This window comes from Oryctolagus cuniculus, chromosome 2 (genome assembly GCF_051225735.1).
Source record: "Oryctolagus cuniculus isolate XC-2025 breed Fujian yellow rabbit chromosome 2, ASM5122573v1, whole genome shotgun sequence".
Taxonomy (NCBI): domain Eukaryota; kingdom Metazoa; phylum Chordata; class Mammalia; order Lagomorpha; family Leporidae; genus Oryctolagus; species Oryctolagus cuniculus.
Window position 1 is genome coordinate 134258944 of NC_142868.1, and position 25224 is coordinate 134284167.

At 42.8% G+C, this 25224-nt stretch overlaps 1 protein-coding gene across 1 annotated transcript; it reads right to left on the reverse strand.

Moving 5' to 3' along the window:
- Positions 1 to 3666: 3666 nt before the first annotated feature.
- On the reverse strand, positions 3667 to 24501 carry LOC100351137 (uncharacterized protein C2orf78). Its single transcript, XM_089327060.1, has 5 exons — positions 24495 to 24501; positions 17378 to 17513; positions 10719 to 10795; positions 6373 to 7122; positions 3667 to 5585 (listed from the first exon to the last, which is right to left on the reverse strand). Exons 1-5 carry the CDS (start codon positions 24499 to 24501, stop codon positions 3667 to 3669), a joined length of 2889 nt encoding a protein of 962 aa, XP_089183186.1.
- Between the last annotated feature and the right edge of the window lie 723 nt (positions 24502 to 25224).

The window sequence follows — 25224 nt, forward strand, 5'->3', positions numbered from 1 at the left end:
AGAAACTGAAAGAATTTGCCACCAATTGTCCAGCCTTAAAAAGATGCTACATACAGAATAACAGAAGCATGGTCATCACTATGAAAGAAGGTCAAGGCAGAAAATCTCCCAGTAAAATACAAAGGAAATCCAAAGTAAACATCAAGATTATTAATGGAAAGATGGCAGGGCCAGGTCATTACTTATCAGTAGTCACCTTGAATGTAAATGGCCTCAACTCTCCAGTTAAAAGATACAGACTGGCTGAATGGATTAAAAAGACAAGGCCCATCTGTTTTCTGCCTACAAGAAACACATCTCACCAGCAAAGATACACACAGTCTGAAAGTGAAAAAATGGAAGAAGATATTCTATGCCAATAGAAACCAAAAAAGAGCTGGTGCAGCCATCCTAATGTCAGACAAAATAGGAAAAAATTGTTAAAGAGGCAAAGAAGGGAATGTAATGACTAGTGACAAGTTAAACAGGAAGATGTGACTGTAATAAATATATATTCACCTAATTATATGACAGGTCGCTGTTTAAAAGAATGAAATGTTAATGTATCTAAAGGGGAACATAGACTTCAATACAGTAGTAATGGGTGACTTCAGTACCCCAGTTTCAGCACTAGATCAACCAGACAGAAAATCATCAAGGAAACAATAGTGTTAACCTATACTAGAGACCAAATGGATGTAATGGATGTCTGCAGAGCTTTTCATCCTACAGTTGTAGAGTACACATTCTTCTCACCAGTGTACTAGGATGGACCACCTGCCAGGCCATAAAGCAAATCTCAGCAAATTCAGAAAAATAGAAATCATATCGTGCATCTTCTCTGACCACAATGGGTTGAAACTGGAAATGAACAACTCAAGAATCTCTAGAACATATGAAAACACAAAGATACTGAACTACATGCTCCTGAATGAGCAGTGGGTCATAGAAGAAATCAAAAGAGAAATAAAAAAATTTCAGAAATGAATGAAAACAGCCATGCAACATATCAAAACATATGAGATATAACAAAAGCAGTATTAAGAGGGAAGTTTGTAGCAGTTGGTGCCTAAATGAGCTATCAATGTATCTCAAGGACCTAGAAAAACAACAGTAAACCAAAGCCAAAATTAGTAGGAGAAAAGAAAGAAATAAATTAGAGGAGAAAGAAACAAAATTGAAACAAAGAAATACAAGAGATCAGTGAAACAAAGAGCTGGTGTTTTGCAAAAATAAACAAAATTGACATACCATTGTCCCAACTAACCAAAACGAGAGGGAGATGACTCAAATCAATAAAATTAGAGATTAAAAAGGACATGTTACAACAGATACCACAGAAATAAAAAGAAGAACCACAAATCGCTACAATGAGCTGTATGGCAACAAATTGGGAAACTTAGAAGAAATGAATAGACTTCTGGACACATACAACCTACCTAAATTAATCCATGAAGACATAGAAAACCTAAACACACCAATAATGAAGATGGAAATTTAATCAGTAAAAAGACACTCTCAACTAAGAAAAGCACAGAACCAGATGGCTTCAGGGCTGAGTTCTACCAGACATTTGAAGAACTAACACCAATTCCTCTCAAGCTATTCAAAATAATTGAAAGGAAGGGAATCCTCCCAAACTCCTTCTATGCATCCAGTATCACCTTAATTCCTAAACCTGAAAAAGATACAACAGAGGAAGAGAACTAGAGACCAAGTTCCCTGATGAACATAGATGCAAAACTCCTCAGCAAAATACTAGCTCATCAAATCCAACAACACATCAGAAAGATCATTCACCTGGACCAAGTGGGATTTATCTCTGGTATGCACGGATGGTTCAACCTTCACAAGTTAATTATGTGACACATCACATTAACAAAGTGAAGAACAGAAACCATGATGATCTCAATAGATGCAGTGAAAGCATTTGATAAAATACAACATCCTTTCATGACGAAAGTTTTAAACAAATTGGGTATAGAAGAAGTCTTTTGTACAGAAATCAACAGAAAATAAATGCTGGCAAGGATGTGGGGAAAATGGTATCCTAATCCACTGTTGGTGGGAATTTAAAATGGTGCAGTCATTATGGAAGACAGTATGGAGATACCTCAGAAATCTGAATGTAGACCTACCATATGACCCAGCCATCCTACTCCTTGGAATTTACCCAAGGAAAATGAAATCAGCATAGGAAAGAATTATCTGTACTTCTGTGTTTATTGAGGCTCAATTCACAACAGCTAAGATATGGAATCAACCCAAATGCTCTCAACTGAAGACTGGATAAAGAAATTATGGGATATGTATACCATGGAATACTACACAGTGGTTAAAACATAAGGTCCTGGCGGCACCATGGCTCACTAGGCTAATCCTCCACTTGTGGCGCTAGCACTTTGGATTCTAGTCCTAGTTGGGGCACCAGATTCTGTCCCGGTTGTTCCTCTTCCAGTCCAGCTCTCTGCTGTGGCCCGGGAAGGCAGTGGAGGATGGCCCAAGTGCTTGGGCCCTGCAATCACATGGGAGACCAGGAGGAAGCACCTTGCTCCTGGCTTTGGATCAGTGTGGTGAGCGGTCCGCAGCACACTGGCCATAGCGGCCATTTTGGGGATGAACCAACGGAAGGAAGACCTTTCTCTCTGTCTCTCATTCTTTCTCACTGTCTAACTATGCCTGTCCAAAAAAATAATAATAATAAGGTCCTGTCCTTTGCAAAAAAAATGGGTGTAATTGGAAAACATATTATTTAGTGAAATAAGTGAGAACAAAAGAACAACTAACATATGTTCTTTCTGATCTGTGGTAACTAATAGAGCACCTAAAGGTCATCTGTAGACGTAAATTGACACTTCGAGATGCAATGACTTTGAACAGCCCTTGTCTCAACTGTTGAGGGACAGGTTTGTTTTTTCATACTATTTGTTGAGCTCTTTACTTAGTGTAAATTTCATGTTTATGAAATTAATAGAAAATAGATCTTAGTTAAACATAAGAATGGGAATAGGAGCAGGAGGAGTAAGAAGGGTGGGATTGTGAGTGGAATGGTGAGAGTGCAGGTGGGAGAGCGGGTATGATGGGAAGAATCACTATGTGTTTAAAGTAGTATTTAGGAAATGCTTGAAGTGTGTATACCTTAAATAAAAGGTTTCTGGGGAAAAAAAAAAGGATGAAGCTTTATTGGCACTCAGACACAAAAAAGAATTATTTATATTTTTCATGTTTAGCCATACTTGTCTTGTGCCATGGTCAAATTTAGTGGAACTGTACTTGTTTTTTTAGTCCTGTCTTCTGATTCTGTTTCATAGTTCTGCCATTTCACCCATTCCTTTTTCTATGACTGAGCCTAAAAAATCTTTCTCCTATTGGATTTCCAAGTCTGGGATCACACTCCTTTCTCCTTACTCAGTTCTTACCCTTTATTCGCCTACTTCCCCATCCCACTTTGAGTTCATACTTTCTAATGCAGACTTAGAACACCACCTCCACCAAAGAATAATCACAACTAACAGTTTGTCAAAACTCAAAAGACTTCTTTATTAATCATCTATAAATTAATTCTATTATCTTTATTTCATTTTATTAATACTTAAAAATATATAAATAAATAGAGAAATATGTATTTTGCTATAGGTATGTATATAGATGTGGAAAACCAAGTGCTATCAACAGTCTTAGTAACTCTTACACTGCATAGCCATAGTATCGAGAGATAGCCATCTCCTTTTCCCTCTCGATGAAAAACTGCAGTTTCCCCATAGAGGTGTATTTGGCAGCATTCTCACGCTGCTGTTGAGCCTGCCTCTTCAGAGCCTCTCGCTCTGGCCTCTGTTCTTCTGTGATGGGATCTGACACTACAGGCCCAAGAATATCAGGTTTCCTCCATGGAATTGGTTGGTGGCTGAAATCTTGGATGAGAAATGGGTTTTGAGGGTTGGGTGGTGACTGGAGCTTGGCCACAGCAGCAGAAACAGGCTTCCACTTGAGAGAAGTGTAAGATGATGTTTTGTTAGGTGCAGGCCTAGAGACAGCAGATAGAGGGATACTAGGCCGGGTAGGGTGCATCAAACCTGGTCGAGCTGCAATTGGCCGAGCTGGTCTGGCAGGATCCATGGAAGATGTGTTGGCAGGAGCTGCTTGGGATGGATTGACTGTAGTAGGTTGAGCTGGATTAGTAGAAGCAGGCCGGGCAGGGTTCCCCAGAGTGGGCCTGTGTGAGGCAAGAGACAGTGGCCTCCGAGGAACAGGTTGAGGTTGAGGCTTACTGACATTGGGGAACGGCAGAGGTATCAACTTCACCTTTCCAGGTGGTGGCAGGTCATACACGGATGGAGATGCGCACCCTTTGTCAGCTTCACCATCCAGTTTCTGGGCACTGACTTGTGTTATCTCAGCACCTGCACCCTGCTGTGGGGTTGTTAGCAATGGTTTGATAGCTGAGGATACACAGGGGTCTTTGATGTTGCTTGAATTTCCCAGGTTCCTGTAGGAAGAGAGGCCAGTTTTCTTATCGCTCTTCTTCCCCAGCGCATGGAAAACCTGCACAGACTCTAGCATGTGCATGCCTAGGCAGCTTCTAGGTTTTTTGAAGCTCTCTTGGGTAAGCTCAGGTGGATTTCTCTTCCTCTTTGTCTTGGGGACAGATGGTTTGTCTCCTGCCTTGACTTTGCTCCCTGACTGCTTGCTCTCTTGAGCTTTTGTAGAGTTGTTTTCTCTGGTTCTTCTGGCCTTTGCTTGCCCATCGCACTTGGTTTTCCTGGACCTTCTAGATGCAGCTTTCTGAGGTTTGATGTTTGATTTGTTGGCCATATTCACAGGATCCCTGTCACAGGCTGCAGCACTGCAAGGAACCACTTCTCCCTCTAATAGGAACTCTGGGTCCTTTGGCTGGATTTTGGTTTTGCTACTACCATTGATCGGTTCAGCAGCTTTACGCTTTTTCTTCCTGACTACATCGGAGAGACCCTTTATGTCTCTTGAACTGTCCTGCACCTGAGTCCCTTGGATGTCTCCAGTATCTGTGGCATTGCTTGCCATGGGACCATTGGGTTGGTCAAGATCTTCCAAGGAACTGAAGATCTGGGGAAGGCAAATCTCCTCCACCAGTGTGGTAATGTCTGCAAAGCCATTGCTAGCCTCAGTCCCATCTTCCAGTAACCCTTGATCCTCAAGGCTGAGATTATTTCCCAGAATGGCATTTGTAGGATCAGGCTGCTTCTGTGGGCAAACAGGGTTATCAACACAAGCCAGCAGCTGACCTCTATCAGGGATTTCCAAAGGGAGCAGTGGAAGATCTTGGTTTTCTGCTGGGTCCTGGAAGGCATCCAGTGGCTTGGAAAGCTTGGTTTTGATGTCACCCAAATTGATAGTCTCTGTTTTCTCCTGGCTTTGATCTAGAGGTAGTACCAAGAGATTAGTGGAACTCTGCAGTGGAACTATCTTTGAAATGTCCCCTGTCTCAGATGGTGAGTCACTGTCAAGTATCTGGATATTCCTGCTCCTGCAGGACTTGGGGAATTCTGCACTTTGTGGCAGACAGGATGTCTGGCTTATAGGTTGCAATCCACGGGAAGAAGTCTCCATCCCTGGGAAATTTTCCATCACTGCAAAAGAATCAAGGAAGAAATCAGTCTGTGGTATTTGAGGCGCCCGCACTACATATCAGTGCAGAATCTAAGCACTTTCCAGCCAGTGGACATGGATATGACTAGATCTTCCTAAGGACAAAGGCAACAGAGAGTTAGTCCTTGGCCTAGTTGTCTCTAGTATCATCGTTTCCTTGGCTTTGTCTTCATTGGATCATTACAGCAAAGAAAAGGGGAAGTGGTTTTAAAGAACAAAATGTTTCACAAAACCTAGCATTCTCATATTGGATGTTTGTTTTCTGTCCACTCTTCTAGGCAAATACGAGCACCTCCCACCATGGAGTAGGAGGAAGTGGAGCTCTTTCTCATGATTGATGCAAGCAACCAAAGATTCTGGGCCTGTGGTTTTTTTTTTTTTTTTTTTTTTTTTTTGACCGTATCTCAGAACACGTGATCTTAAATGGGGGGGAGGGGTCAGTTGAGGAAACTAAGAAACTAAAACTGTCATTCTGAAATTAAGAACTCTGAAATGCTTTACAAAGAGACTAAAGCAAGGGAGAATGGGAAGTGATGTGATGGTTTAGGGAAGCTGATCAGCTAAGGAAGTGAAAATGTGGCATCCCTCAGTATGATCTTGGGCTTCTCTCGCATGTAGCATAGATTGCCCATCTAGATTACGTGTTCCTATACAGAGTTCAAAAGGGAGAGCACCGAGCAAGGGTAAGGGTTGAAGAGCCACCAGTCTTGCTGCAGAGTTGATCTGCTTTTGACCTTATCCCTTTCCTGCCTAACTGTTTGCACTCACCTTGGAAACTTGTTCCTGTGATGGGTTGAGCAGGCACAGAGTAGTAGATTCCAGAGGTCGAGGCTGGTGGTGGGGCATCTGTGGGCTGAATCCTCTTGAGCACCATCACCATTTCTGGTTGAGGGGCAGACGCCACACTTCCCATGTATGTCACAGGGCCATAGGATTGCAGACAGGGGCCAAGTTCTCCAGAGAGCACATGCCCTACTGTGCCTTGATTATAGTAGTAGACCTGGCTTCCTTCTGCATATGGAAGGGACAGGCAGTTTCCCTGATTTGGAATCTGAGCTGCTGTCCCCTGATGCAGTGATGGATACAGAGGGACCATGGTATTGGCATCTGAAGTTTTGTTATATTGGGCTGTCATAGCCATGGAAGAAACACCAGTGTCCTGGTCAATGAGAGTTACAGTGAAGTCCTCGAGCGACGAGGACTTCTTTGCAGTGCGTCCTGTGATATTCCATTCAGAAATACCTGGGTAGGAGGCAGCAGAAGTGGAGATCTGGCTCTGGCCAGTAACTCCAGACAACAGAGTTGTGTTAGAATGTTGGCAAAGGTAGGCACTACCCATGAGTGGCTGGAAAGAGGTGGCAGCGGCTGATGGCAGTAGCCAAGCCGAACCGACAGTTGGAGCAGACACTCTGGAGAAGTCGCAGACGCTTCCTGGTAGGGAAGCCACAGTGCCTACCATGGGAATAGAGAGCTGCAGGGAATTTGCAGTCCCAAGTAGGGATGGATTTTGGAAATTTTCTGTAGGAAACAAGAGCGAGATGGGAATATAGAAGAGATTGATGAAATCTTAACATTATCTTAAGATTATTGTCCTCAGAAAGCATCTAATACCAATAGTCCTAACACAGAAAATTCAGACATTCATGATTGTCAATAATTCCTAGAGCAGTTTTCTACCCTTATGATGCACTTTGTTTATTGTGGATTGTTGTACAGGTGTGGGGCAGATTCAAGACATTAATCATTGCCTAGACTAGAAGCTGCCTTCTCCCTGCCCTTCTTTCCCTTGAGCCTGCCCCCCACGTTTGAATCCTAAGGACTTCCTGGAGGTGAAGCATTGTAGAACGAGGAGGTCTCTGGAGAACTTCTAACACTCTCATTTTACCAGTGAGGAAAGTGAGGCTCCTCGAGATCAGATTGACTTACTGGAGTTCTCCCATTGTGTTAGGGTCACTGCCAGGTTACAGAACCAACTCCCGTTGCAGATAAACAGCTGAGCCTGGGAGAAGTGGAATTTGGAATGCAGGCATTTTTGGGTCCTTTGAAAAGTGTTTCTTTGAAAACAGTACACTAGTGACCACTGTCCTCTTTGGTGCATTTTTGTGTTTGTGAAGGGCACCTGCCATTGCCTAGAGTCCACACATAACCTAGTCCAGCTTGTTTTCCAGGATTATTCTCTATCGTCTTCAAGCCTGCCCTCTGACCCCAGGTCAGAAGGACCTCCTAAGAGTTGTTATAGTCATAACAGTGATAATGAATGCATGAAAAGGCGATATTTAATGTGATTTATGTTGATGAAGATATAGTAAGTTCTGGAAAGACAGATGAAAATCCTGAAATACATATAATATGACAGAACTGTAAAGAATATAAGGATATTTCAAAAAGTGAATGGAAAGTGGGAGGAAAAGATAAGATTACTTTGATGCAAAATATTTTGACCTTTATTCATATGAAGGGTCTTGAAAAAGCTCATGGTAATGTATGCCATTAAGAAACTATGTATGGATGCTAAATATTTGTGACACCACAGTAACTTAGTGTTTACAGGATCTGTTTGAAATGCCCTCATATGTAGATATTAATGAGTATTGGAATATATGACAAACAGCAAGGAATAGTAGATTACCACATGGTTCTGTCATCAAACCTGCAATAGTATGCAAGTGAATATTGTGTACTCTATTTTTAGTGAATACTTTTTAACAAAAACATCCTACTTTAGGTGACTTTTCAATGAATTTCTAGCCAGCACATATAGAGAAAACATATCAATGAAAAAGTGTATAACAAGCAGCAGGATGCAGTGAATGTGTAAGTACCCATAATGTATGTGAACAAATACTTCATCAAAAACAAGTCCAAAACAGGTAGCCAAAAACTGAGTGTAAATAGATTCCTTTATTATGCTCATTCATATTACTCTGAATAGTCTCCAGTATGTAACAGATATCAATCTTATAGAAATAGAAATTTCAATAACTACAGCCATCTAAACACCCAACAAGAACACTGACGGTATCATGAAAATGTTTATATGTATGCTTGAAACCTGGATCCTTATCGTCTTCAGCCTATAGGAAAATGTCATCCCCAAAGCTTAGAAAAGACCGTAACTACCAAATAATTGTTTTAGAGAAATGTAAAACCAGAGGTGTGGGGCTCAACCTGTTACTTTTGTTTTTAGGTAGGTCTTTCACTTTTTGCTTAGTTCTAACAACAGTTAATGACTGTTGATCCTGTTAATCCACAGGTACTCTGTTTTTGGAGGAAAATAATTATAAAGATGACAGACAGCCTTGACTTGAAATCTGTCACAGCTGGGGAATTTGTTCTCCTGTTGCAGAGTAGAGAATTTGCCCTTCTGCTGCAGAGGAGGATATATCATTTAAAAAATGTTTTTGATAATAGAAATAGACAGCAGTTTAAAAATCAGAATGAACAAGAACACTGAAAATCCCATTTCCCCCAGTCCCCAAGTTAACTGCTTTTAGTCAAGTTCCGTGTTTGGAGGAAGCATCACTTCTAGTGCACATTTCTGATGTTCATTTTCAAAGCTGTCAGGTGTCTTCCATGTTCAAAGAGGCATGGGAAAAAACAAAAACCAAACAACTGAGTATGCCTTTCTGAAAAGCTGCTTTCCCAGGGATTCTCAGTGCTAGCCTTGGTTTCCTTTCTGGTACATTAATGTAAGAATTTGCGCTGCTCTGAGTAAATTCCACCCTGTGCTCATTACTTTAAAATCTTATATCCTCCTCAACATTCCATGCCCAAAAGTCTCTTCTTTCCTTGAGAAATACTCTATGCTGCTCATCGCTATAATTCTTGAAATTTCCTTGTCGTCATTTTTGTCTTTCCTCCCTCTTCTCAACACCTGTTGTCCCAAAGTTCCTTTTCCTAGAATATCTGCCTATGTACAGGCCAGGCATCTCTATCCTCTCTCCCTATTTTCTGTTTTTAATCTATATTAAATAAAAAACCCCAAAATATGTGAATATTGCATTTTGAACAGAACTCAGTTTGAAATACTAAAGTTGAAATGTTTTTGGAGGGAGACTATTAGAGTTGAAAAATCTTAGTGTATACCGTTAGTTTTCTATATGTCCTGGATGTTTTTCCCTCTATTTCTGTTGAAACAAGCACTCTCAAGTGACAGTCTCTGGTTTCATTTTCTGTGTGTATACCCTTTAAGATTCAATATTAGAAAAAAAGTGGAAGGGGCTGGTGCTGTGGCTCACTTAGTTAATCCTCTGCCTGCGGCGTTGGCATCCCATATGGGTGCCGGGTTTTAGTCCCAGTGGCTCCTCTTCCAGTCCAACTCTCTGCTGTGGCTTGGGAGGGCAGTGGAGGATTTTCCAAGCTCTTTGGCTCCTGCACCCGCATGGGAGCCCAGGAGGAAGCACCTGGCTCCTGGCTTTGGATCGGTGTAGCACTGGCCATAGCTGCCATTTGGGGAGTGAACCAACGGAAGGAAGACCTTTCTCTGTCTCTTTCTCTCACTGTCTAATTCTATCAGATAAAACAAAAGAAAAGAGAGGGATTTGGGAGAATTAATTACTATCCTGATATAGCAAATGAGGAAACAGGTGTTTTGGGAGAGTTGTGATTCGTCCAAAGTCACATAGCCAGTAACTGGTAAAGCCAAACTCGAAACTGAGTCTCCACGTTTCTAGTTCAATATTTTTTTTTTAAAGATTTATTTGTTTTTATTTGAAAGAGTTACAGAGAGAGGTAGAGACAGAGAGAGAGGTCCTCCATCCGCTGGTTCACTCCGCAGATGGCCGCAACAGCCGGAGCTGTGCCGATCTGAAGCCAGGAGCCAGGAGCCTTTCCTGGGTCTCCCACGCGAGTGCAGGGCCCAAGTACTTGGGTCATCTTCTATTGCTTTCCCAGGCCACAGCACAGAGTTAGATCAGAAGTGGAACAGCCAGGACTAGAACAGGCACCCATATGGGATGCCGGCACTTCAGGCCAGGGCGTTAACCTGCTGTGCCACAGCGCCAGCTCCTCTAGTTCAATATTTAACCCCATCGTTCCAAGCTGTTTGGACTGTATTACTCAGTTTACATGGAAAAAACATGTAATGAAGAACTTTTAAAGGTTTCTTTTCTTACCTGACATGGTCAGGGACGAGGAAATATCAACGGTAGATATGAAGGTAGAAGAGACGATACAGAGGATGACTGGCTGGCTGGTGCCAGCAAGCACATGTGTCCAGTATGGAGGTCACTGGCTACTGGTCACTTGCGATGTTCCAAATTTGTTTACAGACAGCTCCATGGAAACCCCAAGATTCCACCAGGTGGTAGCAGGTTTGGTGGGAGAATGATGTCAAAAACATGCAGTTTAATGGTCTGAGGTAGCCAATAGGGAGGTCAGGATTCCCATTGAGAAGAGGAGATTGGGTGGAGGAAATGGTGGACAGCTGTAGCGGCATCTTTAACAGAGCTATGGCAGTTGAACTCTGGGATGGTGAAATCCTGTAAAGACAGACTTCCCCAGCCACGCAGCTGTTAAACGGGGAAATCTTCTCAATGTTTCTCATACATGTTCATTAATGGAATCAATCAATGCTTACTTACTTTCTGTGTATTGTATATAGTATCATACACATTTGTACAGTTTCCTGGGTTGGAGAGGAAGGGAAGGGAAGTCCAGATTGAGCGGTTATGGTGCTTCTGAAAGGATCTGGTTGATCTGATTAGTGAACTCCCTGGAGCTTTTAAAGACTAAAGGATTGACCCAGAGTTCCTTTGGCAACGTGGTTGAAGAGTAGAGTGAAGTTCACTGAGTGTGCCTTGTAGGGATGGTGTGGTCCAAGGCTGTTCCCTTGTGGTTTCTTCTCCATGAGTCCTAAGTTGCTTGGGCTTAGATGGGCCAAGTTGGACTTGCATCTTTCTTTGTCCCTTTCATCTTAGCCACTGTGTTTGGAACAAGACTTGTTCCTGTGGTCTTACATTTACTAATGTTATGTGTTGTCAACTTGCAGAAGCAGGGGTCTTCTTTGGGAAGCAAGCACTAGAGAATAGTGACTGCCAGTCTGCCTTCTCCTAGCTAAAGGTAGTGGTTTTTTGCCTATGGTTTGCTGCCTCTGGTTCCTTGAGCCATGAAGGCATGCTGGCATTCTGTTCCTTTATATCTAAGAGGCATTTAGCATAACTTTTCTCAAATACGCTAATGCAGTGTGACAGTTACTGTAACCTCCTCCCCCTTATAAACAGCCACTATAGAATCTTGGACCTCTAGGGTTCTGTCTGTCTGCTATGTTTCAGTGCAAGAGCAGACAAAATGAAGAGGAGACTAGTTAAAGAAAGAAGACATTAATGAAGAATAGGGCACAAAGTGAGGGGACAGGAGACAAGGGGTATCTGTGCATTTTTTGTGGTTTTTGTAAGAAACAGATTGGTATACTTTGGCTATATTTTGTATTAGGAGAAGAGATGATTCAATATATATATTTTTAAATATAGCTGAGGGGCTGGCAGTGAGGTACAGCGGGTTAAGCCACTGATGGCAATGTCTGCATCCCAAATCAGAGTTTTGGTTCAACTCCTAGCACCTCTGTTTCCAACCATCTCTCCTCTAATGCTTCTTGGGATGCAGCAGGCTATGAGTCCAATACTCAGGTCCTTGACACTCAGATGGGAGACCTGGAAAGAGTTCTGAACTCCTGGCTTCAGCCTGGCCCAGCCCTTGCTGTTGTAGCTATTTAGGGAGTGAACCAGTAGGTAGAAGATCTCTGTGTATTTCTCTCTCTCTTGCTCTGACTTTCAAATAAGGTGAAAATAAGCTTTTAAATATTCATAGTGTATACTTGGTGCACTAATAAACTGATCTTTAAGAATAATAAAATGTAATTGTGGAGTATTGAAATTCTCATGAATTCTGTACACTGAGATAAATATCTTAAATGTGTTTGCTGATATCATTTTATGTCCTGTTAACCTCATTCATGTCATCCATTAGTGCTTGCAGAATATAGATGTCTATTAAGGGTTCTAGTTGTTTTTCTAAGTGCTCTTTTTTCCTTGTCTTTTTTTTAAGATTTATATATTTTATTTGAAAGAGTTACAGAAATGGAGAGTCAAGGCAGAGAGAGAGTTCTTCCATCCACTGATTCACCCCCAAAATGGCCACAACAGCCAGGGAAGGCCAGGCCGAAGCCAGGAGACAGGAGTTTCCTCAGGGTCTCCCACGAGGATGCAGTGGCCCAAGGACTTGTGCCATCTTCTGCTGCTTTCTCAGGCGCATTAGCAGGCAGCTGGATTGGAAGTGGAGCAGCCGGGACTAGAACTGGTGCCCATATGGATGGTGGATCTCCAGACAGCAGCTTTACTGCTGACTCACAGTGTCAGTCCCCGTGGCTTATTTTTTTCTAAAGATTTATTGATTTATTGGAAAGTCAGAGTTACAGAGAGAGAGGAGATGCAGAGAGAGAGAGAAGTCTTCCACCTGCTAGTTCACTCCCCAATTGCCTACAGCGGCCAAGCTGCACCGATCAGCAGCCAGGAGCCAGGAGCCTCTTCTGGGTGTCCCAAGTGGGTGCAGGGGCCCAAACACTTGAACCATCTTCTACTGCTTTCCCAGGCCTTAGCAGAGAGCTGGATCGGAAGTGGAGCAGGCGGGTCTCGAACCATCACCCTTATGGGATGCCGGTGCTTCTGGCCAGTGCGTTAACCAGCTGCGCCACAGCAAGGCCCTGTCCTCTTGGCTTATTTTTAAGGAAACCACATTATAAGACCACATTATAAGACACATCACATGTATTTATCGTATTTTAAGTATTCATTTATTTAATAGAAAGGCCCTATGAATGAAGAAGAGAGGAAGAGAAGACAAAGACAGCAAGATATCTTTGATTCTCTGGTTCACACCCCAAATGGCTGCAACAGCCAAGTCTGGAGCAGACTGCCACGTGGGTGGAAGGGACCCCAGCACTTAGGCCTTCTGTTGCTTTCCTAGGTGCATCAGGAGGGAGCTGGATAGCAAGTGGAGTAAAGAGAACTCTAACTGGCACTTGGATATCGTATGCTGGCACTGTAGGCAGCAGGTGAACACACAGTGCCATAGGCTGACTAATTATACAAGTACACATATATACACACACACACGATTATTCAAGTTTCTGCAATAGCATTTGTGCAATCAAGAAAAGAAATACAGTACACAAAATATAACATGGACAATCCTTGAAATCATTATGCTAAGCGAGAGAATTCAATACCAAAGGCCATACATTGTACATTTCTATCTATATGAGCTATCTAGAAAGGCAAAGCCATAGAAATTGGATAGGGCCGGAGAGGGGAGAGCGTGGGGAGTGACTACTAATGGGTGGAGAGTTTCTTTTTTCAGAGCTCAAAATGTTATGGAGTAGGGGCTGGTGCTGTGGCATATCGGGTAAAGCTACCGCCTTTAGTGCCAGCATCCCATATGGGCACTGGTTCGAGTACCGGCTGCTCCACTTCAGCTCTCTGCTATGGCCTGGTAAAGCAGTAGAAGATGCCCCAAATTCTTGGGCCCTTGCACCCTTGCACCTTTGTGGGATACCTAGAAGAAGCTCCTGGCTCCTGGCTTCGGATTGGCCCAGCTCCAACCATTGCGGACAATTGGGGAATGAACCAGCGGATGGAAGACCTCTCTCTCTCTCTCTCTCTCTCTCTCTCTCTCTCTCTCTCTCTGTCTTTCTGCCTCTCCTTCTCTCTCTGTGTAAGTAACTTTCAAGAAAATGAATAAATCTTAAAAATAATGTTATGGATTAGACGGTGATGATGGTTGTACAATCCATGAATATACCAAATGCCATGAATCACACACTTTTAAGTGGTGAATTTTGTTCTGTTAATAAATCTCCAAAGATAATTTTAAAAACATAAATTATTAATTTTGCCAGAGTACAATCCCCCATTTTCCCCACCCCCTTTTTTTCCTGCCCCCTCATCATGGCCCCCCTCCTCCCATTGGTACCTCGAGGCCACACCCAAAATGCTTTGTTCTTGTGGACCTGTGATGTGGCTGTGGGCAACCTGGTGTGCACGAGCTCTCACGCTGTGGAAATGGCTGCCCCAAGCCTGAAGTGCCACAGTTAATGGTGATGGGGCAACCTGGAGACACACGGCCAAGTTACAGTAGAAAGCCCCGGCAGGCTCCTCACCTAAACGTTTAGGCCCTCTGGGAGTCTGATGTTGTCTGATTGGGATGCTGTTCTCTGAAAGTCCCGTCGGCGGCATACAGGCACTTGCACAACCAGAGAACTCTATTGTCCCCAGGCCTCAGTTGAGGCCGTGCTCTTGGCATGCAAGGTGACCCAGTCCATTGCTGTCCCTTAGTCGTAAAAGTGCAGTGGACACTGATGCTGGCCTTGTGTCGTCGTGAAGGTCAACTGAGGTAGGGCGTCCTGCTGGCCTGGTATACAGGTATTGAGTAGATGATGGCTTACATCCCAGGGCCTGTCCTGGGTGGGCCTCTGCTGTTGCTGCAGGTCCCTCAGCCCCAGGGATCAGCTGCTGGAGGGATACCAGTGAGCCCCTGCCACTCCCTGGGACTGTCCCACTGTGTTTTGGCCCACCTTTCCCTGCTGTGATGCTGCGGTAATCGAACATGTTGGAGATGTGTCCTGAATCTTAATTTCTAAATTACTGCTCTGGTAGTTTATGACACAAAGGCCAGCATTTACAAGAGATCTGTTTACAGTATTTTTTAAAGATTTATTTATTTATTTATTTGAAAGGCTGAGTTACAGAGAGATGGACAAACAGAGACAGACAGACAGAAGGAGATCTTCCATCCTCTGGTTCACCTCTCAAATGGCCACAACAGCTAGAGTGGGCCAATCCGAAGTCAGGAGCCAGAAGTTTCTCCCAGGTCTCCCACCTGGGTGTAGGGGCCCAAGTACTTGGGACACCTTCTCATTTTCCCCATTTCTGAGTCTCTTAATAAGCCCATAATATCCTTCTCTTTTTGGCTTCCCTAGTCTGGGTTCACACTCCTTCCTACTTTTTCAATTGTTATCCTTTTGTCTCCTATTCTCCAATCCAACTTTCATTTAATTTCATTCTTTTTTACTGTTTAAATTTTTTAAAAGATTTATTTATTTATTTGAAAGGCAGAGATACAGAAAATCAGAGTGAGAGCAAAAGAGAGCGAGAGCGAGAGAGAGAGAGAGGGAGAGAGATAGTGAGAGATATCTTCCAACTGCTGATACACTTCTGACATGGCTGTATTGGTTGGAGGCTGGGAAGAACCTAAGTAAAGAGTCAGGAGTTTTCCCCAGTGTCCCACGAGGGTGCAGGGGTCCAAGGACTTGGGCTACTGCCCAGAAATTAAGAGGACTTTGCACTGGAGCTATGATCGAAATATCTCCTAGCTCAGTTGGTGAGTCACTGTCAAGTATCTGGATATTTCTGGTACTGCAGGACTTGGGAAATTCTGCAGTTTTTGGCAGACAAAGTGTCTGGCTTGGAGGTTGCAATCCCAGAGAAATCCCCATCCGCAGAGAATTTTCGATCACTGCAAAGGAATCAAGGAAGAAGTCAGTCTGTGGTAAGCCAGCAGCTATGTTACACATCGGTGCAGCATCAGGCCCCTTTTATGTGAACCATGCACTTCAACTAGCTAGCTCTCCCTAAGGACCATGGACAGAGAGTTAGGCAGTGACTATTCTAGATTTTTTGTTTTTCTCTTCATGGAGTTGTTACGTCAAATCAAAAGAAAAACATGAAATGTTTTAGAGCCTAGCATTGTCATATAGGGTCTTTTCATTTCTGTCCATTCCCAGGGGGAATATGAAAACCTCACACCATGGCCTAGGAGTGGGTGGAGCTCTTCGTCATGAACTATATAAGCAAGGCCAGATGCTGGGCCAGTTTTCTTGGACAGGGTCTCTGAACATAGGATCAGAAATCCTGGTGTCAATTAAGTAAACTAAAACTCTAACTACCACTGAAGAAGTCTAGAGTGCCTTATGAAGAGACTAAAGCAAAGGAGAACGGGAAGTGATGTGCTGGTTTAGGGAGACTGATTTGCTAGTATGTTCTTGGACTTCTCTTACATGTGGCATAGACTTCTGTCTGTATTAGGTGTTCTTATATAGAGTTTGCAAGTGCAGAGCACTGAGCAAGGGTAGTGGTTGAAGACCTACCACTCTCAGCTGCAGATTTGATCTCTTTTGACCTTATTCATTTGCCACCTTTTTATTTGCTTTCACCTTGAATATTCGTACCAGTCATGGGTTGTGCAGGTACAGAGCAGTAGATTCCAGAGGACAAGGCTGGAGGCAGGGCATTTGTGGGCTGAATCTTCTTTAGACCCGTCACCAAATCTTGGTGAGGGGCTGAAGCCACACTTCCTGTGTATGTCGCAGCAAAAGACATAGGATTGCAGGCAGGGGCCTCGTTTTCTGGACTATAGAGGCCCTACTGTCCTGTGACTGTAGTAATAGATCTGGATTCCTTCCTGGTATGGAAGTGACAGGCTGTGTCCCTGATCTGAGATCTGAATGACGCTCCTGCACAAGTAATGGGAAAAGGGGCCATATTATTGATACCTGAAGTATGGTCATATTGGGGTGTCATACACATGGAAGAAACACCTGTCTCACTGTCACTGATAGTTATACAAAAGTCCCTGTTTGACAAAGACTTCTTTGCAGTGCGTCCTGTGATATTCCATTCAGAAATACCTGGATAGGAGGCAGCAGAAGTGGAGATCTGGCTCTGGCGAGTAACTCCGGATACATAGTTGTATTAAAATATTGGTAAAATGTAGGTAGTACCCATGAGTGGCTAGAAAGAGGTGCCAGTGGCTGATGCCAGTAGCCAAGCCGAACTGACATTTGGAGCAGATACCCTGGAGAAGTTGCAGACGCTTCCTGGTAGGGAAGCCGCACTGCTTGCCATAGGTATAGAGAGCTGCAGGGAATTTGCAGTCCCAAGTAGGGATGGATTTTGGAAATTTTCTGTAGGAAACAAGAGACAGGTGGGAAATAGATGAGATTGTTGAAGTTGTATCATTATCTTAGCATTATGGATACCAGAAAGAGTCTAACACCAGTATTCCCTCAGTCACCAAGAAGTAAAGAGTTCATGCTAGGCTGTAAGTGCCAGTGAAGTTTTCTACCCTTATGATGCACTTTGTTTATTCTGGATTTTTGTACAGATTGGGGAAGACTCAAGTCATATATCATTGCCTAGACTTAAAGCCAGCTTCTCCCTGCCCTGTCTTTCCCTTGAGCCTGCCACCGCCCCCCACCCGGTTTGACTCCTAATGACTTCCTGGAGGTGAAGCACTGTAGACTAGTCTCTAGAGAAATTTTTTTAACTTTTATTTAATGAATATAAGTATCCAAAGTACAGCTTATGGATTACAGTGGCTCCCCCTCACATAACTTCCCTCCCACCCGCAACCCTTCCCTTTCCTGTTCCCTCTCGCCTTCCATTTAAGTCAAGATTCATTTTGAATTCTTCTAGAGAACTTCTAACACTCTCATTTTACCAGTGAGGAAAGTGAGGCTCCTCGAGATCAGATTGACTTACTGGAGTTCTCCCATTGTGTTAGGGTCACTGCCAGGTTACAGAACCAACTCCCGTTTCAGGACTCTGCAGATAAACACTTGAGCCTGGGAGAAGTGGAATTTGGAATGCAGGCATTTTTGGGTCCTTTGAAAAGTGGTTTCTTTGCAAACAGTACACTAGTGACCACTGTCCTCTTTGGTGCATTGTTGTGTTTGTGCAGGGCACCTGCCATTGCCTAGAGTCACATATAACCTAGTCCAGCTGGTGTTCAAGGGTCATTCTCTATCCTCTTCAAGACTGGCCTCTGACCTCAGATCAGAAGGACCTCCTAAGAGTGGTTATAGCTGTATCAGCGATAATGAATACATGAAAAAGGGTTATTTATTCCATGGCGTATATATGGAGGAATATATAAATAGTTGTGGAAAGACAAAATGATGAAAATGTTGAAAAACAAAATAATATGGAACTCAAAAGAAGGCAATAGTACTTCAAAAATTCTTGGAAAATGGGATGGAAATATAAGCTTACTGTGATGCAAAATATTTTGAAAGCTATGCATATGTGGTGTCTTCAAAAATCTCATAGGGAATCCATATTATTAAAATGCTATCGGGGCCAGCACTGTGGCACAGTGTGTTAATCCTCTGCCTGCAGAGCCAGCATCCCATATGGGCACTGGTTCTGGTCCCAGCTGCTCCTCTTCCAATCCAGCTCTCTACTATGGCCTAGAGGGGCAGTAGAGGATGGCCTAGGTACTTCAGCCCCTGCACCTGTGTGGGAGACTCGGAAGAAGCTCCAGGTTCCTGGCTTTGAATTGGTGTAGCTCCAGCTGTTGTGGCCATTTGGGGAGTGAACCAACGGATGGAAGGCGTTTCCCTCTGTGTCTCCCTCTCACTGTTTGTAACTCTGCCTCTCAAATAGATAAATAAAACCTTAAAAAAGTTATCATGTACGTCAGACTTTTCTGATACTAAAATCAACTCACCTCTTCAGTTTGCTTTCCATGAACTTTTTGAATAGCCTCACATATAGATATTAATGAAAACTGGGATATGGAGCATGAATCAAAAATAGTAAATTTACTATGAAATTCTTTCATCACAACTGCAATATTATACAAGTGAATATTATCTATATTCTTAGTGTATACTGTGAACCAAGAAGTAGCCAACAATGGGCTGTTTTTGAATGAATTTGTAACCAGTACATATAGAGAAAATGTATCAGTAAAGAGGTGTATAACAAGCAGCAAGATGCAGTAAATGTGAATGTCCAGGTAGCCATAATATATCTGCACAAATGTTTCACTGAAAACTGGTAGAAAGCAGAGAGAGAAGTAGGCAGTATGAAGGGATTTCTTGTGCTCATGGGTGTGGCTCTGGATACTCCCCAGTAAGTAACAGGTATCAGTCCTAATGGAAGCAATATTTCAATTAACGTAGCCATATAGAAAAGAAATAAACAACACTGGAGGTATCATGGAGATTTTTACATTTCTGCTTAGAACCTAGCTTATCATCATCTCAACATCCAGGAAAATATCATCCCCAAAGCCTAAAGATGTCCTCACTGTCCGAGAATGGTTTTGGATAAATGCAAAGTCAGAGATGTGGACTTGACCTTTTATTTTTATCTTTTTTTTTATCTTTTATTTAATGAATATAAATTTCCAAAGTACGTCTCATGGGTTACAATGGCTTTCCCCCCCATACCGTTCCTCCCACCTACCACCCTCCCCTTTCCCACTCCCTCTCCCCTTCCATTCACATCAAGATTCATTTTCGATTATCTTAGTATACAGAAGATCAGCTTAGTATACCTTAAGTAAGGATTTCAACAGTTTGTTCCCACACAGAAACATAAAGTGAAAAATAATAGATGATTTTTTTTTTAAATGATGATGAAATCAGATCAGACCTATTGTCATGTTTAATCCCAGTGAGAGTCAAGTTGGGAATTGATAGTTTCTTTTTCTTTCTTTTTTTTTTTTTACAGAAGATCAGTTTAGTGTACATTAAGTAAAGATTTCAATCGTTTGCACCCCCATAGAAACACAAAGTGAAATATACTGTTTGAGTACTCGTTATAGCATTAAGCCTCAGTGTACAGCACATTAAGGACAGAGATCCTACATGAGGAGTAAGTGCACAGTGACTCCTGTTGTTGACTTTACAAATTGACACTCCTGTTTATGGCATCAGTAATCTCCCTATGCACCAGTCATGAGTTTCCAAGGCTATGGAAGCCCCTTGAGTTCTCCGACTCTTATCTTGTTTAGACACGGTCATAGTCAAAGTGGAGGTTCTCTCCTCCCTTCAGAGAAAGGCACCTCCCTCTTTGAAGACCTGTTCTTTCCACTGGGATCTCACTCACAGAGATCTTTTTGCCAGAGTGTCTTGGCTTTCCATGCCTGAAATACTCTCATGGGCTTTTCAGCCAGATCCGAGTGCCTTTAGGGCTGATTCTGAGGCCAGAGTGCTATTTAGGACATCCGCCATTCTATGAGTCTGCTGAGTATCTCACTTCCCATGTTGGATCACTCTCCCCTTTATTTATTCTATCGGTTAGTGTTAGCAGATACTAGACTTGTTTATGTGCTCCCTTTGACTCTTAGTCCTTTCATTATGATCAATTGTGAACTGAAATTGATCACTTGGAATAGTGAGATGGCATTGGCACATGCCACCTTGATGGGATTGAATTGGAATCCCCTAGTATGTTTCCAACTCTACCAATTGGGGCAAGTCAGCCCGAGCATGCCCCAAATTATACATCTCTTCCCTCTCTTATTCCCACTTTTATGTTTAACAGGGATCACATTTCAGTTAATTTTCAACACTTAAGAATAACTGTGTGATAATTACAGAATTAAACCAGTCATATTAAGTAGAACAGACAAAAAAAAATACTATGAGGGATAATGTATTAAGTTGTCCATTAGCAGTCAGGGCTATGCTGATCAAGTCACCATTTCTCATAGTGTCCATTTCACTTCAGGAGGTTTCCTTTTTGGTGTTCAGTCAGTTGTCACCGATCAGGGAGAACATATGGTATTTGTCCCTTTGGGACTGGCTTACTTCACTCAGCATGATGTGTTCCAGATTCCTCCATTTTGTTGCAAATGACTGGATTTCGTTGTTTCTTACTGCGGTATAGTATTCTAAAGAATACATATCCCATAATTTCTTTATCCAGTCTACCATTGATGGGCATTTAGGTTGGTTCCAGGTCTTGGCTATTGTGAATTGTGCTGCAATAAACATTAGGGTGCAGACCGCTTTTTTCTTTATCAATTTAAACTCCTTTGGGTAAATTCCAAGGAGTGGGATGGCTGGGTCGAACGGTAGGGTTATATTCAGGTTTCTGAGGAATCTCCAGACTGATTTCCATAGTGGCTTGACCAGTTTGCATTCCCACCAACAGTGGGTTAGTGTCCCTTTTTCCCCACATCCTCGCCAGCATCTGTTGTTGGTAGATTTCTGTATGTGAGCCATTCTAACCAGGGTGAGGCGAAACCTCATTGTGCTTTTGATTTGCATTTCCCTGATTGCTAGTGACCTTGAACATTTTTTCATGTGCCTGTTGGCCATTTGGATTTCCTCTTTTGAAAAATGTCTATTGAAGTCCTTGGCCCATCTCTTAAGTGGGTTGTTGGTTTTGTTTTTGTGGAGTTTCTTGATCTCTTTGTAGATTCTGGTTATTAACCCTTTATCTGTTGCATAGTTTGCAAATATTTTTTCCCATTCTGTCGGTTGTCTCTTCACTCTCCTGACTGTTTCTTTTGCAGTACAGAAACTTCTCAATTTGATGCAATCCCAATAGTTGATTTTGGCTTTGACTGTCTGTGCCTCCCGGGTCTTTTCCAGAAATTCTTTGCCTGTGTATTTTTATCTTTAGGTAGATCTTTCTCTATATGCTTAGTTCTTTTTTTTTTTTTTTTGACAGGCAGTGTGGACAGTGAGAGAGAGAGACAGAGAGAAATGTCTTCCTTTGCCGTTGGTTCACCCTCCAATGGCAGCCGGCCGCCGGCACACCACGCTGATCCGAATGCAGGGGCCAGGTACTTATCCTGGTCTCCCATAGGGTGAGGACCCAAGTACTTGGGCCATCCTCCACTGCACTCCCGGGCCACAGCAGAGAGCTGGCCTGGAAGAGGGGCAACCGGGACAGAATCCGGCGCCCCGACCGGGACAAGAACCCGGTGTGCCGGCGCCGCAAGGCAGAGGAAGAGCCTACTGAGCCACGGCGCTGGCCTCTATATGCTTAGTTCTAAAAACAGTCAATAACTGTTAATCAGTAAATATTCTATTTTTGGAAGAAAACCATTATAAAATGAAAAGCATCTTGATTTGAAATCTATCACCCAAGGGAATTTTTCCTCCTGATGCAGAGAAGGATACATCATATTTTCAAACCTTATTTGGAGGAGTAGGTAAGGTATTTTTAGTATAAATTTCAGGATCTAAGAAGTAATGAGTTACATTTACAAAGTAAATCTGAGATGAGTTTTTTTTTTAAATCACTTGGTGCAGACATTATGGCATAGCAGGTAAAGCTGCTGACATGCCGTATGGACACTGGTTCATGTCCCTTCTGTTCCACTTCTGACCCAACTCTCTGATAAGGGCCTGGGAAATCAGCAGATATGGTTCAAGTGTTTGGGCCCCTGCAGTCCATGTGGGAGACTGGGATGAAGCTCCTGGCTACTGGCTTCTGGGTGCTCCAGCCATGGCTGTTGGTGACCCTCTGAGGAGTGAACCAGTTCATTAAAATTTTCTCTCTGTCTCTGTCTCTCTGTCTCTCTCTCTCTCTTCCTCTCTCTATGGAACTCTGACTTTCTAAAAATAAATAAACATTTTTTAAAAAAGAGATAATCACTTTGCCCTGCACAGTGACACTGTGCCCCTCAGTCATGAGGGACAGTTTCACCCCTCCATTAGGGATGGGATTGGCCTGATGAAAGATAATGCCGAGGATTCTCCACTGTCAGTGGAAACAGACTTACAGTGTGAAATGAGCATGAACTAGAATACTGAAAATCCCTTTTCCCCAGCCCCCTAGATAACTGCTTTACTCAAGAATCTTGTTTTGAGGATGTATTAGCTCTGATACCCATCTCTCAGTTCGTTTTCAAAACTGTTAGTGTCATCCATGTTCAAAAGCAGTGGGAAATAAAACCCAACCAAGTGAATGTGACTTTCTAAAAGCTGCTTTCCCAGTGACACCCTATTCTAACCTTAGTTTCCTTCCTAATACGTTAAGGATTTACACTGCTCTGAGTAAATTTTACATTATGCTGTTTCACTTTAATTTAAAATATTACCTTCTTGGCCAGCGCCGCTGTTCACTAGGCTAATCCTCTACCTTGCGGTGCCGGCACACTGGGTTCTAGTCCCAGTCGGGGCGCCGGATTCTGACCCAGTTGCCCCTCTTCCAGGCCAGCTCTCTGCTGTGGCCCGGGAGTGCAGTGGAGGATGGCCCAAGTGCTTGGGCCCTGCACCCCATGGGAGACCAGGATAAGTACCTGGCTCCTGCCATCAGATCAGCGCAGTGTGCCAGCCGCGGCGTCCATTGGAGGGTGAACCAACAGCAAAAGGAAGACCTTTCTCTCTGTCTCTCTCTCTCACTGTCCACACTGCCTGTGAAAAAAATAATAATAATAAAAAATAAAATATTACCTTCTCGTCGACATTTCATGCCAAGGCAGCTCTTCTTTCTTTAAGAAATACTCTATGCTCATGAGCTTTTTAATTCTTACGTTTTCTTGGCCATCATTTCTCTTTCCTGCCTCTTCCCAGTTGCTGTTGTCCCAAACTCCCTTTCCCCAGATATCTGCCTCTGCACAGCATAGGCCTCCCCATCCTCTCTCTTGGTTTTCTATTTTAGTCTAATGTAGATAGGAAACTCCAAAATATGTGACTATTACTTTGTGAGCAGCATTTACTTGAAATGCTAAAGTTGAAATATTATTGCAGCGGGACTATTGAACACCTTATCTATTGCTAGTTTTCTATACCTTCCAAACTTTTGCCTTTTGTCTTAACAAGTCTTTAATTTTGTATATGAGTATCCTGTAGGTTTCAATAGTAGGAAGGAAAAGGAGCAGAGAGAATAACCAATCTAGTATCCTAATGTAGCAAATGAGACAGCAGATTTTCTGGGTGAGTAATGGTTTGTCCACAGTCACATAGCTAGTAACTGTCAAACCAAACCTGGAACTAAGTCTCCAGACTTCTAGTTTAGTACTTACTCTCATCAGTAGTAGTTTTGACTCTATTGCTTTAGTCAAGAATCTTGTTTTGAGGAAATCTTACGCCTACTGAGTTTAGGCATAAAATCATCTCATGAAGAATGTGCAAAAGTTTCTTTCCTTACCTGACATGATCGGAGAAGAACAAACTTCAACTGTAGAAATAAAGGTGAGGAACTGATACTACAAGGATGTCATGGTGACTGGTGTCAAGGAACTCATCTGTCCAGCATGAAGGTCACTGGCCCTGGTTACCGGCCAGTGGTCACTAGCCATTGCTCCTAGGTCACTTGTGTGATGATCCACATTTATTTATAAATAACTATGAGGAAACCCCAAGATTCTACAAGGTAGGTGGAGAATGATGTCATAAAGCAGGCAAGTTATAGGTCTGAGATAGCCAAAAGGGAGGTCAAATTCCCAATAAGATGAGGACGGGGTGGTGGGCAGCTGAGGCAGCATCTTTAGCAGAGCTATGGCAATTGAGCTCTGGGAAGGTGAAATCCTGTAAAGACAGACTTCCCCAACCAACCAGCTCTTACCTTAGGGAGAGCTCAATGTTTCTGATACATGTTAATTGATATGGTTGGCTAATATTTATATTTTGTATATTATATTTAGTATCCTATAATATTGTTCACATTTATAAGGTTCTTGCCTTGGCAGAGAAGGAAGGGAAGCTCAGGTGGAGTGATTACAGTTCTACTGAAACCGTGTCATTGATGTGATTCATGAACTCCCTGCAGCTTTTAAAACCAAAGGAAGGAATCAGAGAGCTCGTTTTGCAGCGTGGCTAAAGAGTAGAGTGAAGTTTATTGAGTGTACCTTGTAGGGAATGTTGTGGTCCAAGGCTGT

Coding starts and splice junctions, on each gene's coding strand:
- LOC100351137 (XM_089327060.1), bottom strand. Junction 10,796..17,377: donor CTCTTTCTAGCCACTCATGG/GTACTACCTACA, acceptor TGCTGGCACCAG/CCAGCCAGTCATCCTCTGTA. Junction 7,123..10,718: donor CTCGTCCCTGACCATGTCAG/GTAAGAAAAGAA, acceptor TGTTTCCTACAG/AAAATTTCCAAAATCCATCC.